At 40.0% G+C, this 16,432-nt stretch overlaps 1 protein-coding gene across 1 annotated transcript; it reads left to right on the forward strand.

Annotated features, from left to right (window-relative positions):
• Positions 1 to 246: 246 nt before the first annotated feature.
• Positions 247 to 11,284, forward strand: LOC107135416 (olfactory receptor 4D9-like). The gene is made up of 4 exons (XM_048787907.1): positions 247 to 346; positions 3,457 to 3,528; positions 4,152 to 4,374; positions 9,293 to 11,284. The coding sequence occupies exon 4, from the start codon at positions 9,324 to 9,326 to the stop codon at positions 10,257 to 10,259; it is 936 nt and encodes a 311-aa protein (XP_048643864.1). The 5' UTR covers positions 247 to 346; positions 3,457 to 3,528; positions 4,152 to 4,374; positions 9,293 to 9,323; the 3' UTR covers positions 10,260 to 11,284.
• Positions 11,285 to 16,432: the final 5,148 nt, after the last annotated feature.

Raw genomic sequence — 16,432 nt, forward strand, 5'->3', positions numbered from 1 at the left:
GGGCCTATAAGGATCTATCTCCTCCTTTCAAAGTATATTTTGCACACATCTTCCAGGGCACGTTTGACTTCTTAATAATTCCCAGCAGAGCTTCATCCCAATAGGAAACTCTGGCCATGAAACTTCAACAAACACATCCAAAAATATTCCCCTTGGTAATTCTTCTATTGGGTATGAGACTGAGGGAGGGACTGGTACTCGTGGCAGGGGCACTGAGGGGCAGTGTTTTAGAACCAGGCAAAGATGATTCCTGGAGCCTGCAGGAGAGGAGATGCTGAACCATCCAAGCCTCAGATGCATGTCTGCCTTAAAGGAGAACAGCCCTCCGTAAGCATTGGCTCCAAAGGTCAGTTGACGAATCAGATGGCCAACTCTGCTTCTTGATGGAAATTAGAGTTTGGGGCTTTAAACAAGATCTTCATGTTAAGTTAAAGTTTGGGGGAGTGAGTCTGTATATCTGACAGTATGTCTATGCGGGCATGTCCTTGCCTAATCAATTTTGAAATATTATTATAGATTTAGAAATGTTTTGATGTTAATGATGCTCTTGATATGTAGAAGATGATATCCATTGAAGCTAAAAACTGGAGGAATGCAGAGAATAATAATTTGTTTTTCAACATGAGGAAAGTGTCCTTTCTATGAAGGACACAGAAATGTCTACTTGATTAAAAGAGATGGAGCAACATGTACTTTCGGAAGAGCGGAGTTGGGAAAGAAAACTTACAAATAATACTTCTGTGTTTTATTTTCTTCTGTTCCAAAGAGACACATACACACACAGGAATTCTCAGGAATTCTTTCTTTATAACCTTGGCCAAATAAATTCTCCCAGCTTCAATTTTCTCATCTGTGAAACAAAAGATTTTCCTCATAGCTTTATTGTCAGTATTAAATAAACTATAATAAGTAAAAGACCCAGCAGAGCACTTCAATTCATGTTTGCTGTCCCCCTTCTCCAACTGCACTTGGGTGGCCCTAAATATGATAATTTATACACCATTTGGTTCTTGAATATGCTCTGGCTTTGAGTTTAACAGTGGCCCTAGAATTGCTTTTTTTCTATTATCTATGTTGGTCCTTCTTATAATAACTTATAAACCTAACCATGTGAAGTATAACAGACATAAAAGGAGATCTAAATATAACCTAGATTATTTTTTATAAGTCCGTGGTGGTTTGGATACTCCACGGGATTGTTAAAATAAATAACTGTTATGTATTCAACAACAGGATATATGTACATACACACACATATTTATAATAAGGCAGTATCCTTCCATATTAATTTATTTCTTAAAGATCACCATCGATTACCAGCTTTGAGACTTTTTATAAACAATTAACTTTTTCCTATAAATAAATCCTACTATAGATACTTCTCTGCAACCTGCCTCTTTTGCATAATACATCATGAACAACTTTTCTACCACCATATATAAAATTACTGAAACCTTTTAAAAGCTTCATGAAATCTAGTTGAAGAGACTTAACAAAAATGCATTTAACTAATACTTTATGATTGGGCATCTCCAACTGTGATGATTATACACGACAGTGAAACAAACAACTATAAACATAATTAGAATAAGTCATACTCCACGTACGTGTAAGATGTCAAAATACACTCTACTGTCATGTGTATCTAAAAAGAACAAATACAAAAATTAAAATTTAAGAAGAAAAACCTGTAAACATGTTTGCAGGCTTCATTCTGTTCTCCTTGTCTGACCATGGACATCAGAAGGTCAGAAGCATGGTACCTGGCAGTAAAATCAGTTCTTAGGGCAGGAGAGCAGTGAACCCCAAACCTCTTGGGATGTGTTCCCAAGAAGGATTTCAGCCTCACCAATTCTGTTCAGGGAACACTCTGCACCTGAAGTCCAGGAAAAGGCTAGGGAGAGATCAGATCTTTGGCTTCAAGGCTAGAGCCGCAGTCTTTACAAAGACCTGAAGTTAAACAGTGGTCCCTGTACAAACCTGCCTGACGTAAGACACGGTATTTCCTGGAGGTGAGTCCCTGGCTCACCTCTATAAAATTGATTCTTTCATTTATTTTGCTGTTTATTACCTCTTCTGATACCAACATTTAAGCTATTTCTACACAGAACAGAGAGATGAAACAATTTTTCCTCTGATTAATCAAAATGGGTTTTTTAGGGACTGGGGATTTAATTCAGTGGTAGAACACTTCCCTAGCATATATGAGGACCCAGGGTTCAATGCTCAGTACTAAACAAATAAGGCTAAAATTATTATTATTATTATTATTATTATTATTATTATTATTATTGCTGTTGTATAAAAAAGGTCCCTTTGGCTTCACAAGTTGTTGGTTATTATATCATTTATATTGTTGGAATATTGTTAAATTGGGGGAAAAAAATCACTATCCATTTTGCCTTGTGTATGAGCTCTAAGAAGTTATGGCATTTCATATTTTCTTGGTAAGAAGTGATAAGGAGTCTTAAATACTCCATAAACTGATAATATTATCAACTACTAGGTATCAATTCTTCCCTATTGTGAGTTTCATTTCACCTTCATCGATGAATGAAGTATTTCAATTCAACTCAGTCAAAAAGAAATAAGGACCATTATAGATGATTGGACAAGGCCATTTGGGGGCCAGGGAAGACCATGAGCATAGGCATGGTCCAATGGTCAGCAAAGTCCAGTTTGGAAAGAACACACTGTCCAAGGGAGCAGCAAGAAGGGGAAAAAGTACTTTGGAGCCAGGTAGAAAAGGGGCACTGGGGTCAAATGCCAGAAGTTGTCTGGAAAGACATTTGCAGACTTTTAAGCAAAGTCGTTCAAGGCCTCTTGATGAATTATGAAGCATATGAATATTTACTAATCTACGAAACATTTGCTATTAAAACACAGAGTGACTGCAACTCGTTTAAATACCTACAGTAGACCCAAAAAGTATATGTCCTAATTCAACCTCACCAAAGCAGGATTTCCAAAATGCCTGTGACCTCTACAAAGACACCCAGAATAAGAAATATGATGGAAAGGAAGCTGGAGTAGACACGAGTCTTAACTGATTTGTGGCTATAATATTTTACTTTTGAAAACTATAAAAACATGTGGCCATCTGAGCATGTTGCCAGGGCTCGTCCCAGAACCTTGGCAGAGGCTCAGGCAGGTGAGGGGCCCTACAACTCAAGCCCCGTTCGTCTCAAGAGAAATCCACATTAATCCTCCAGCATAACCAGAGCTACTCCACTGGCACCCTGAGGCCTGAGTCAAATTTTTCAACTTTTTAGAGTTTCATAATATAGATACCAAAGAATCATTACATAAACCACACTCAAAACAGAAGTGTTTAATTTCTAGACCATCGTGACCTGTAACTATAGTAATGCCAGGTAATCTCTGTAACAAATGAACCACATTTCCATTCAAAATGTTACCTGTAGAAGTGAGATGGAATTTTCCACTTGAATCTAGAATGTCAAGAAGAGGACCTTGAGCTTCAGGGAAACTAAACAGGCTGCGTCCTACTCATAGAAGCCACTGGAGGTAAGAGCCCTGGGCTGTCATCTAAGGTGCCAAAAGCCGAGAGTGTTTCAACCTGCTGGCTCTTTCTTTACACGTGGAAATTTCTAATTCTTTAGATGTTATCGCTACCCACAACCGACCAGAGACCTTCTTCTTTCTACACTCTGTTAAGAATCTTCCTTACATGTATTATTTTAATTTTTCTGTTTCAGTAAACATAATAAGTAACAATAATAATAGTATTTATTGAGAACTTTCTGCTCATCAGACAAACAGCATATGTGTTTTGCATACATTCTCTTATTTTATCCCCCAACCTCTCTGGAGGAAAAGTGTAATTATGATGATATCCACAAAAGAATAAAACTAAGACATGACTAAATAATTTGCCCAAAGTTACACAGACAATAAGTAGTGACTGGGATTGAGATTCGAGATCTGAGTCATATATTATTTTACTTTTCTGCTTCAGTAAACATAAGCTTTTGCATATTAAGTACTTGGGTGTTTTTAGCAGCAGGTCCCCAATGACTTCCCATTTTCTCAGTCACACCATTATGTAGTAAATCAGATGCATCATTTAGAAGATGAAGTTATAAAGGATACTCAGGCTGCTGGCCTTCGCTAATTTCTCACTATTTCAGATCATTTGTCCTGGGGGAAGTCAGTTATTAAGAGACTGATGGAGAGACCTACACAGGGAAGAACAGAGACCTGTTACCAAGATTCACACCGATGAGCACAGAAGTGGATCTTTCAATGAGTCATGCTTCAAGATGACTGTAGACCTGGCAGACATTCTGACTGCAATCTCCTGAGAGATCCTGAACCAACGGAGCTGTTCCACTTTCCTAATCTTCAGAAACTGTGAGAGAAAAAAAAAATTTTTGTTGTTTTAAACCACTAAGTTTGAAGTCATTTGTTGAAAAGCAGCCATAGATAATTTATACAAGATTCCTACATTGTCTCAGGACAATTGTTCTAAGTATCAATACAGACTATATAATACTGAAGGTATTTATGCCTGAATTCAGCCTACAATAAACATAGCTAAAATGTATGGAAGAACATCAGATATGCTTCTAGACTTCCTGCATGAGTCATCTCCTTTAATAGTCTCTTTATTAGCTCAATCGTTGAGATGAGGAAACATAGAAACATTGAATAACTATCCAAAGCTTAAACATCTAGACAGCAACAGGCCCAATATCTAAAAGTGGCCATTCTGGGTTGCAAAACCCAGTCTCTTTCCCACTACCCTAAACTGATCTTAGAAATTCTTGATCTCTGAAATTTTTCTTGCCAGTGCCAATCAGCTTAAAGTTAAATGTCAAGAAACAAACCTGGCTAGCTGGGGTTTGTAGTTACTTGAGGTTTAACTATGACGAAGCAATGGACAGAATAAAACTGTGCCTTGTCACCAGATAACTGAGGACAACATTAGGGAGAAGAATTGAATGTTAAGGCTCCAAGAACTGGAATGTGCAGGTTCCTTAGGCCATATTAGGGTTACATGCTGTGCAGACACCACCACCCCCCTCGCCCCCACATCTTCAAAAGGGCTTGAGGTCACCAATGCTCCCATTTCACTGATGAAAGACAGCATCTAGGTGCCTTTAAAGACTCCGCTATTGCTAGGTACACTGTCACACACATGTAGTCCCAGCTATTAGAGAGGCTGAGAGGGGAGGATCACAAGTTCTAGGCCAGCCTGGGCAACTGAGTCAGACCCTATCTCAAAATAAAAAATAAAAATGGCTGGGGATGTAACTCAAGGGTAGAACTTTTGCCTAGCATGAACAAGGCCCTCAGTTTAAAAAATAAATAAATAAAAGAACTAGGCACAGTGGCTTGGGAGGCTGAGACAGGAGGATCATGAGTTCAAAGCCATAGTCAGCAATTCAGTGAGGCCCTAAGCCACATAGTGAATCCTGTCTCTAAATTAAATAAATAAATAAATAAATGAGGGGGTGGTGGGGATGTGTCTCAGAGGTTAAGTGTCCCTAGTTAGTTCAATCCCCTGTAATAAATAAATAAAAGTGTACTATTTCTCCATCAATGTCTGAGGTTGGCATCAAAGCTCAAGTCTCCCAAATTAGGGTAAATCTACCATGTTACCTCCTTTCATAGTTCAAATACAAACAATAAAAGAGCCCTTTATGCATTATCTGAAAAACTGCATGGGTTCTGATTTTCTTTTTTATTATTATTATTATTTTTCAAAATATTTACTCCGAAGAAACTACCTGGCCACTTTTTTTAAACATTTGAAAGCAATTAAATCCTCTGAGTTATTGTTGGATTAATTAACAGATGGAAGTAAGACTGCAGAATTAGCTTTGTGTGGCTTAAACGTCAAAGGAAAGAACAAGAACCTAGGAAGAAAGTGAGCTCACCCCAAGTTCTATTCTGGTAATAAAATCGGAGGAAAAGTCCTGGGGGACCCAGAGAGCTCCGTGGTTAAGAGCAGGACCAGGGTTGACCTCAGTGTGGGCAGAATGCCCAGGGGAGGGTACAAAGGCATGTCAAAGACGAACACAGCCAGACGGTCCTTAGAACCGTGAAACAGACTTGACTCAGTGTCTACCAACGGAAGGGGATGCAGCCGAGCCCTGTTGTCGTTGTGAAGCAGCGATGTGGGCATTCGAAGGGACAAAAGAAGGCCAGGGAGAATAGCGGGTCAGAGTCAGGAGGTAAAAAAATTGCTGAGGCCTGGTGAGCGCAAAATGCGATTAGGCAGGCAGGTCTGGGGCAACGGTTCTCAAAGCCAGGATTAGGCCCTCCTGCAGAGCCCCTGCAGAGACAGAGGCAGAGGATCCGGCCTTCCTGAAAAAAAGACAAAGAAATGGCTCGAAGGTCCAGGAGAAAGAAATTTCTGAGGCTTTAAGAGACACTTATGCACAATTGCGAGCTCTTTTTAGTAAATGCTTTAAGAAAGGGAGGTCAGGGCCCACGGTCAGGCTTTTCAATAGAACACACAGTAAATTCTCCTGGATGCCTTGGCTTTCTTGGGCAGGCATTTTAATGAGGATCTGGGGCCATCCGAGGGACACGGCCTTATGACCTTACGCAGCTGGAAGCCATGTGTCATGATGGGGTCTTAAATGTGCCCCAGAGGCCCAAGGACTGCAGGCTTGGTCACCAGCCTGTGGCACAGTAGGGAGGTGGTGGAACACTTAGGAGGAGGAGCAGAGCAGAAGGAGGCAGGTCCTGGGGGCATGTCCTGGAGGGGGATGTGGGGACCCCAGCCCTTTCCTCTCTCTTTTTGCCCCCTGGCTGCCATGAGGTGAGCAGCGGCCTCTGCCCCATGCTACCACCTTGAGGTAATGTCCCGTGCTGCCACAGGCACAAAGCCACAGGCCCAACCACCACAGACTAAAACCTCTGAAACCAGCCAGAATGAGCATTTCCTCTTTTTGAGTTGTGTATACCCAGTATTTTGTCACAGCAACGAAAACTGACTAACATACCATGCTAGATTTTGGTCTAGTACAATTGCTTTGGTCTGACAATTCTGCAGTTCTCAGAAGCATGAGGAAATGTTGTGGGGTGATGAAAGTATTCATTATCCTAATTATGGTGGTTTCTCCGAGATTAGATAGATAGATAGATAGACAGACAGACAGACAGATAGATAATGTATGCACATATATATAAATACACACACACAAATATTATGTATCTTGATGTTAAAACCCATCAAATTCTATCCTTTAAATGTGCAAAGTTCATTGTAGGTAAATTACACCTCAGTAAAGCCGATTTTAAAAAGCAAAAAGAAAGCCACAACAGGCAATTTCACTTTGAGCAATTAACAAAACCACTATATCCAGATGTGTATCAATGCCCAAAGCATTGTACTTATTTTAAACTTATTTCACACTCTTTGAAACAGGGTTCGAAGCAAGGGGAAGAGTTGAATTGGGATTTGGAGGAAGTAAAGTTTGGTAATAAAAGTTTAAAAAGTGTGTACCTTTGCATTATGTTTTAGACCTTTTTATCCTTTGGCACATCTGTTCTTTAAAAAAATATAAAAATAATAGATTTTACTTCTTAGAGCAGTTTTAGGTTCACAGAAAAACTGAACAGTAAGTGCAGAGAGTTCCCATATACCCGCTCTCTTCACCACCACCAGTTTCCCTTATCATTAATAAAATCTTTCATTAGTGTAGTACATTAGTTAACAATTGATGAACCAATATTGGAGTGTTATTATTAACTAAAGTCCATAACTTACATTAGGGATCACTCTGTTGTACACTTCAACAGGTTTTGACAAATGTGTGATGTCATATATCCGTGATTATAGTATCATCCAGGATAGTTGTAGCATCGATTACAGTATCATAGGCAGCTTATTAGAGCATCATACAAGACAGTTTCTCTACCCTAAAAACCTCCTGTGCTCCACCTATTCACCCTTCCTATCCCAGCCCCTGGTGAGCACTTACCACTTTATTGTCCCTACAGTTTTGTGTCTTTCCAAGCATGTCACATACTTGGAATCATACAGCTTGTACCTTTTCAGATTGGCTCCTTTCACTAAGCAATAACATTTAAGTTTCCTCCAGGCCCACCCAGGCCTTGAGAGCTTTTTTCTTTTTATCAGTGAATGATATTCCATGGTTTAGAACCACATATCTTTTTTTTGAGAGAGAGAGAATTTTAATATTTATTTTTTCTTTTAGTTTTTGGCCGACACAACATCTTGGTTTGTATGTAGTGCTGAGGATCCAACCCAGGCCGCATACATGCCAGGCAAGCACGCTACCGCTTCAGCCACATCCCCAGCCCTAGAACCACATATCTTTTAAATGCCAGATTTGAACATACCTGCAATTATTGCAAAGAATTATATTTTGCAGGAAATCTACAATAGTGCATTTTAGTCAGTATGACTCAAATAATGTCATTTGGAAGACTAGATTTGATCAATGTAAATAAGAGGGAGAGAGTGGTCTGAGGTAAACTTGGGTTGAATAAATTTAAACTAGCATCTTTACTTCTCAGAGAATTTACTAAATTTTCAAGAGGAATATAGACTATATAAAATTTTCCAACCACGAAATTTGTTAAGTAGAATTTTATGAACATACCAATAGATGACTTTCAATCAACGACATCATTAGAAATCCACTCTTTATTCCACTCTGAGAGAACTGAAGAAACACCAATTGTTATGATTTGGATGTGATGTCCCCCAAAAGCTCACATGTGAGACAATGTAAGAAAGTTTGAAAGAGAAATGGTTATAGCCTTGACCTAATCAGTAAATTAATCCCTGATGGGATAAACTTAGTAGTACCTGAAGACAGGTGGGTGTGGCTGGGGAAAGTGGTTCATTGGGGGCATGCCTATGGGGTATATACTTTGTATCTGGCCAGGGGAGTCTCTCTCTCTCTCTCTCTCTCTCTCTCTCTCTCTCTCTCTCTCTCTCCCTCTCCTTCCTAATCACCATGTGAGCTACTTCCCTCTGCCACACTCTTCCGCCATGATGCCTCACCTTGAGCCCTGAGGGATGGAGCTTGCTATCTATGGATGGATAGCTCTGAAATTGTGAGTCCCTACATATTTTTCCTCCTCTACAGTTTTTCTGGTCCAGTCCTTTAGTCACAGCAGCAAAAAAGCTGACTAAAACACCAATTATCTACCAAGGACAGCTTACCTTAGACATCCTTGCCCAAACAGAAAATGGCCCTAAAAAACTAACATCCCAAGTACACAAACTTGACTTCTTTTTGTTTTCAGTGATGTACCTTCTATAACAAGAGTATTTTCTCCCCAGGTGGTTGAAGAAGTAGAAGAAACATGATCCAATGGAGCAGGGAAATTACACCAGGGTGAAAGAATTTATTCTTCAAGGATTGACCCAATCCCGAGAGCTGAGCTTGCTCTTATTTATTTTCTTATTTTGTGTGTACACAGCAACTGTGATGGGGAACCTCCTCATCATGGTCGCTGTGACCTGGGAGTCCCGCCTTCATACCCCCATGTACTTCCTGCTCCGCAACCTCTCTGTCTTGGACATCTGCTTCTCCTCCATCACGGCTCCTAAGGTCTTGGTGGACCTTCTGTCAAGGAAAAAGGCCATCTCCTTCAATGGGTGCATCACCCAGATGTTCTTCTTCCACCTCCTTGGTGGGGCAGACATTTTCTCCCTCTCTGTCATGGCGTTTGACCGCTACATGGCCATCTCCAAGCCCCTGCACTACGTGACCATCATGAGTCGGGGGAGATGCACTGCCCTCATCGTGGCCTCCTGGGTGGGGGGCTTCGTCCACTCCATCGTGCAGATCTCCCTCTTGCTCCCGCTGCCCTTCTGTGGACCCAATGTTGTTGATGGCTTCTACTGTGACGTCCCCCAGGTCCTCAAACTCACCTGCACTGACACGTTCGCTCTTGAGGTCTTAATGATTTCCAACAATGGCTTGATCTCCACCCTGTGGTTTGTCTTCCTCCTTGTGTCCTACACAGTCATCCTGACCATGCTGAGGTCACACACCGGAGAGGGCAAGAGGAAAGCCATCTCCACCTGCACCTCCCACATCACTGTGGTGACCCTGCATTTTGTGCCCTGCATCTATGTCTACGCCCGACCCTTCACTGCCCTCCCCATGGACAGAGCTGTCTCCATCACCTTCACTGTCATCATCCCTGTTCTGAACCCCATGATCTACACCCTGAGGAACCATGAGATGAAGTCAGCCATGAGGAGACTGAAGAAAAGACTTGGACCTTCTGAAAAGCAATAGATGCTATGAATTCCAGATTGGAAAATAAGAACTGAAAAAAATATTTCCTTATGACACAATAGAAAGTTCCCTTCAATATACCATCTTGAGACCAAATTTTATCCTTGCTCCACAGCGGAGTCCTCTACTAAGTCTTCCCTGAGACAATCACCTCTGTAAGTTTTTCTCTGGGTGAGACTGATGGCAAATTAGAGCTTCACATCTATAAACTGTCAGCTCTAAAAGGAACTCAAATGCTTATATCCAAATACCTCATCTTACAGGTGAGGGAATAGAGTCTAAACAGAAATTATCTCTTGACTTTGGAGTTGTGGTAGCATCATGTGTTGCCTAGGAGATAATTAGTAAAATGACTTCCAGGGACAGAAGCAAAGTCTATAAAACCCAACTACTTCTCCTTATGTAGAAGTTGGTTTTCCATCACTAACCTTGGAGAATTTGGTTTCAGTTTTTCCTTTGCATAAGATGAGGGAAGTTTCATGTTCTAACAAAGATTTCCTAGTTAATGAATGGCAGAGGCAAGACTCTCAAACCCTCAGCTGAGTGCACACTCTACTGTCCCTGCTGCCTCTGACAGGATTTGTCAGAATCTGAAACTACCTCACCCATATTAATGTCTCCTCTGTTGTTGTATCGTGAGAGGCACTTGTTGGTCCTTACTTCACAAAAGAGGACATATTGCAAGACTTCAGACTCCTGTAAGAATTTCAATGTCATTTTACAGTCATTCATTCCTGAGCAGACCTCCAGGAAGAAAGGAATCCTATCCCACCCGCATCTCTAGAACATGCCTGGCTCCACATGCCCAAGAAATAAAACCTTAAGAAGAAAACCTACTTTCCATCATTCAGGGACTGATCAGCTAAAGATTACAAATCTGCCCATTCTCTTCATTCTTTATAGGATTCTCTTTAGCACCTCTTTAATAGAAGGAAGAAATCTCATTTGGTTCTAGTCAGTGTCCGAGAAACCTATTTGTTAGGCTGAAATTGGAAATGAATTAAAATTTGGACTGGATATGTTGATTGGCCTGCAACAACTCAGTTTAATCTGCCAGGTGTCTAGTATAATGGAAGGGAAGTAAAGAAACATTTGTATGGTGTGATCTAGGAGGAAACACAGGCAAAGGGAATCTGCTCTAAACAAAGCCCTTCCCAACCATCTGTGTCACTGCCTACTGTCTCTCCCTTGTTCTGACCTCAAATTTCTGCTCTTGAGATATTTCAAATATTAAACACGGTTCACAGAGAACGTGCCACAACTTTAAAAATTATATACAGCTCCAGGGCACAGCAACCTCAGCTTCCAATTATAGTGTTGATGGTCACAGCAGGGCATGGGAGGGGATATATTTCTAAATCCACTCTCAGCAGGACCTCTCGGGGGATTGGTTTTGGTTATCTTATGGGACGATTCATTTTAGGTGAACTTATGGAAGGCCCAGGTATCCTTCCAGAGTGGAGGAGAAGTAGCACAGGAATGCTTCAGTGGAGGGACCCAAAGGGGATCAATCCAAGCCCAGGACGTCAAAGGTAGCCTGAGGGACCCAAGCACAGAAAAACAGATCACTTCAGCATGGTGGCCTAGGCAAAGCCAGGCAGGCACGATCAACAAAATCCACATTTTCTTATATTTGATCCTGGACATGTGGATGATTTACTAAAGTTGAAAGACTTTTTTAATATTTTTTTTTTATTTTTTAGTTGTAGTTGGACACAATACCTTTATTTTACTTATTTATTTTTATGTGGTGCTGAGAATTGAACCCAGGGCCTTGAACATGCTAGGCAAGCATTCTAACAATGAGCCACAACTTCAGCCCAAAGGATTTATTTTTTTAATCTGTGTTTGCTGCTTTCCAGCAGCTGCCAATTCCTGTCTAGAGCTAAAATTGTTCACCCTATTTCTGACTCTGTCCTTGAATTTTGTATCCACTTGCCCATGAACAAAAACTCCAAGAACAAATCCAACTTCTCTTTGAACTAGAGTACAGAATCACATCTGCCATGCCCAGGATGTGCCTTTGTCTATCACAATAGTAGATATTTTCTTTCTTATAAATCATTTTATTTTTTAAAAGCATACTTTTCATAAAAATTAAGCTTCCTTCTTTATACTTTTTGCTAAGCTTATTCTACATTCAGTCTTCACTTTCCAGAGGAAAAAAAACAAATTGAGAAGTAACAAAAGATATTTATTTCATATAAGTACAAATATATATATATATATATATACTGTCTCTCCCTTGTTCTGACCTCAAATTTCTGCTCTTGAGATATTTCAAATATTAAACACGGTTCACAGAGAACGTGCCACAACTTTAAAAATTATATACAGCTCCAGGGCACAGCAACCTCAGCTTCCAATTATAGTGTTGATGGTCACAGCAGGGCATGGGAGGGGATATATTTCTAAATCCACTCTCAGCAGGACCTCTCGGGGGATTGGTTTTGGTTATCTTATGGGACGATTCATTTTAGGTGAACTTATGGAAGGCCCAGGTATCCTTCCAGAGTGGAGGAGAAGTAGCACAGGAATGCTTCAGTGGAGGGACCCAAAGGGGATCAATCCAAGCCCAGGACGTCAAAGGTAGCCTGAGGGACCCAAGCACAGAAAAACAGATCACTTCAGCATGGTGGCCTAGGCAANAAATATATATATATATATATATATATATATATATATATATATATATATATGGTGTGTGTGTGTTTTCTGTCTATATACATGTGTTTACTTTCAGCATATATTTAATTTTTCTCCACATATTTTATTGGTGCATTATAGTTTTACGTTAATGATGGGATTTGTGGTTACATATTCACACATGCACACAGTGTAACAATATAATTTGGCCAATATCCCTCCCCAGCACTTGCCCCCTTCCTTGTCTCCTCCCTTCCTGGTCCCTTTCCTCTATGATCTCCCTTTGATTTTCATGAGCTATCACACACACACACACACACATACACACACACACACACACTTTCTTTTCCTTTTCCTCTTTGGCTTCCACATAAGAGAGAAAACATAGGGCCCTTGACCTACTGAGTTTGGCTTGTTTGGCTTAACATAGTGGTCCCAAGTTTCACCCATTTTCCCGCAAATGCCGTAAGTTCCTTTTTCTCTATGGCATATACTTAATTTTAAAATGCATACATACACACACTCTCTATATTGAGACTATCTCAGGATACCCACAGTTTCCTAAGACTACCAAAAATCCATTCCCCATAAAAATGTGCTCTTTCTCCTTCAAGGTCACAAGAACATGTTCCTTGAGAACAGATTTTAACTTACATACTCTAACACGGGACCATGTAAAGTTCTGCTAAGTTGTTTCACATCTCCCACACTGAGAAGCTGAAATTCTGAAGAATCTCTTCCTCTTGAATGGGAAAGCGTGCTTTGTAATACTTTCTCTTACCGCTAGGAGGAGCCGTTCCTTTTCCAATGTTTCTCCCTTGGCCAGACATTTAAGAACCTTAACACATTTTTATTTTTGGAGCTAAAGCTTCAAAACGACTGTCACCTCCATTTTCTCGCCCTAAAATTTCAAAGCTGCTTCTTAGGAGTGGAAACTACTTAACACTCCAGATAGAGAGGAGCAGCTCTGTGGATATTTCCCTGAGGTGCTTCTGCTGCAGTCCTCCTGGGCCTCGGAGATCACGGTAGGGAATTATTTGTAGGGCATCCTGTACTCTCTGGGCCAGGGGTTCCCATTCTTCAGTGGGCATAAGAATCAGCTAGTAATTTCATAAAAACGTAAAATTCAAGCCACTGTATCAAGGGCTTCAATAGTTCTCTTGTGGAAACGGGAATCTACATTTAATCCAACACACCCCTCCTTGGGGCATGCCCTGTGACTATGATGCATATGGTCTGTGAATCACACGTTGAAAGACACGGCTCTGGGTACGTGTTTTTCAGATCAAAGATCCTGAGACTCTAAAAAAGCGTTATGTCATTTTAGTAGGTCTGAAAATGCATTTTTAAAAGGAAAGAACAGTCTAGGGTAGAATAGAAAAGTCACTGAATGAATATTTCAAAACTGTGTATCTGACTCAGGGTTAATATCCAAAATATAAGAGGAACTCTGACCATTCAATAGCAGAAAACAAAACAGAAAAAAAAAATAACCAGATTTTAAAATGGGCAAAGGATCTGAATAGTCATTTCTCAAAAGAAGACATTCAAATGAACAATGTTCAACATTGCTCATTTTCAGAGAAATACAAATTAAAACCACCATGTGATATCACCTCATACTTGCTACAAGAGCTATTATAACAGGACAAAAGATGACAAGTGTTGTCCAGGATGAGGAGAAAAAGGAACCCTGTGTCTTCTTGGTAGGAATGCAGACTAGGACAGGCATTGTGGAAAAGTAGTATGGAGATTCCTCAAAAACTTAGATACAGAATACCAAGTGGTCCAGCAATCCCACTACTGGGTTTATATCCAAAAGAAACGAAATCAGTATATCACAGAGTTATCTGTGGGCCCATGCTTATTACAGCATTACTCATAATAGCCAAGATAAGGAATCAACATAAATGTCCATCAGCAGATGACTAGATTAAGAAAATGTGGTATATAAATACAATGGAATACTATTTGGCCATCAAAACGGAGGAGATACTGTCATTTACATCAACCATCGGTGAACACAGAAGCATCATGTTACGTGAAATAATGCAGGCACAGGAAGACACATATGTGTGATCTCACTTATTGTGAAATCTAAAAACAAATCAAACCCATAGAAGCAGAGAATGGTGGTTGCCAAAAGCTGAAGAGTAGAGATGTCTAAGGATGCACAGTTTCAGCTTGACCGGAAATAAATTCAAAAGATCTACTGTGCATATGATAACCATAGTCAACTATATGTCATATGCTTGAAAATTTCTAACAATGCAGATTTGAAGTATTCTCACCACAAAAAAATTCTAGGTGAGTTAATGCAAATAGGTATCTGGCCATTCCACAATATAAACTTCATGTCATATGCTACAAACATATATAATGTTTATTTATTAAAATTTAATTAAATTTTTCATGTACTTTTCAATATGCAACTTGTCAAAAAGGAAGTCACACCTGAAGATCAGAGGCTCAGACACAGGTTAATAAAGCCATGAGTTTTATTAATGACAGCACCTGTGATTGACCCCTGCAGCAACTGCAGGTGACTCCTTGGCTTCTCTTGTCTCCTCTCCTCCTCCTCTCCTCTCTATACTTCTTACTCTTTCTCTCTCTTCCCTTATTCCCCCTCTTTTTTGTGTCTCTGATGTTTATTATACTGTCTGTCCTACCTGTTGTCACCCTGACTCACCATCAACCCTCAACATGAATAAGAAATTAAGAGCTGGGCTGGGTTGTAGCTCAGAGGTCTCAGTGGTAGAGTGCTTGCCTAGCGTGCAAGTTCAATCCTCAGCACCATACAAAAATAAAAAGATAAAAGTATTGTGTCCATTTTCAACTAAAACTATAAAAGAAAAAAGGAGATAGGAGCCATTTCCAAACTGCACACCAATTGAAGTTGAAACTGGGCACCTGCTAAGCCGCCTTATAACTCTGAGTGGTTAGTCTGCTTTAGATCTATTTAGTATAGATATTTTGGAGAATGATGCAAGGTTTCTGATGGTTTGAATGCATTTCTTCTCTCCTTGCCCCTCAAAGTCATTGTTTTTAATTCCTAAAAATTATAAAATAATTTTTTGTGTGTGCTGGGAATTTGAGCCAGGGGTGCTTAACTGCTGAGCTACATTCCCAGTCTTTTTTTTTTTTTTTTTTAATTCAGGATCTCACTAAATTACTTAGGACCTTGCTGAATTGCTGAGGCTGGCCTCAAATTTGCAATCTTCTTTCCTTAACCTCCTGAGTCTCTGGGATTACAGGGACACACCACTGAACCTGGTTAAAGAGTTTTTTCTTCACCTTTAAGAATAATGAAAAAGAGACCTCTTGTCTATGAGGAGGGCATCTCAAGGTCCAATAGTTCTGTGACCTAGCATGATATATTGCCCAGATTAAGTTCTGTAATCCCCCAAGAAATGCAAAAGCCTACAAAAAAATTATATGAACACAAAATTTTGTTCATATGAAACTGATATTAATCTCAGTCTGGAATCCATTTCTTTTTTTTTTTTTTTTTTTTTTTTTTTTTTTTT

The sequence above is a fragment of the Marmota marmota genome, unplaced genomic scaffold, assembly GCF_001458135.2.
Source record: "Marmota marmota marmota unplaced genomic scaffold, marMar, whole genome shotgun sequence".
Classification (NCBI taxonomy): Eukaryota; Metazoa; Chordata; class Mammalia; order Rodentia; family Sciuridae; genus Marmota; species Marmota marmota.

Coding starts and splice junctions, on each gene's coding strand:
- LOC107135416 (XM_048787907.1), top strand. CDS start 9,324: ATGGAGCAGGGAAATTACACCAGGGTGAAAGAATTTATTCTTCAAGGA.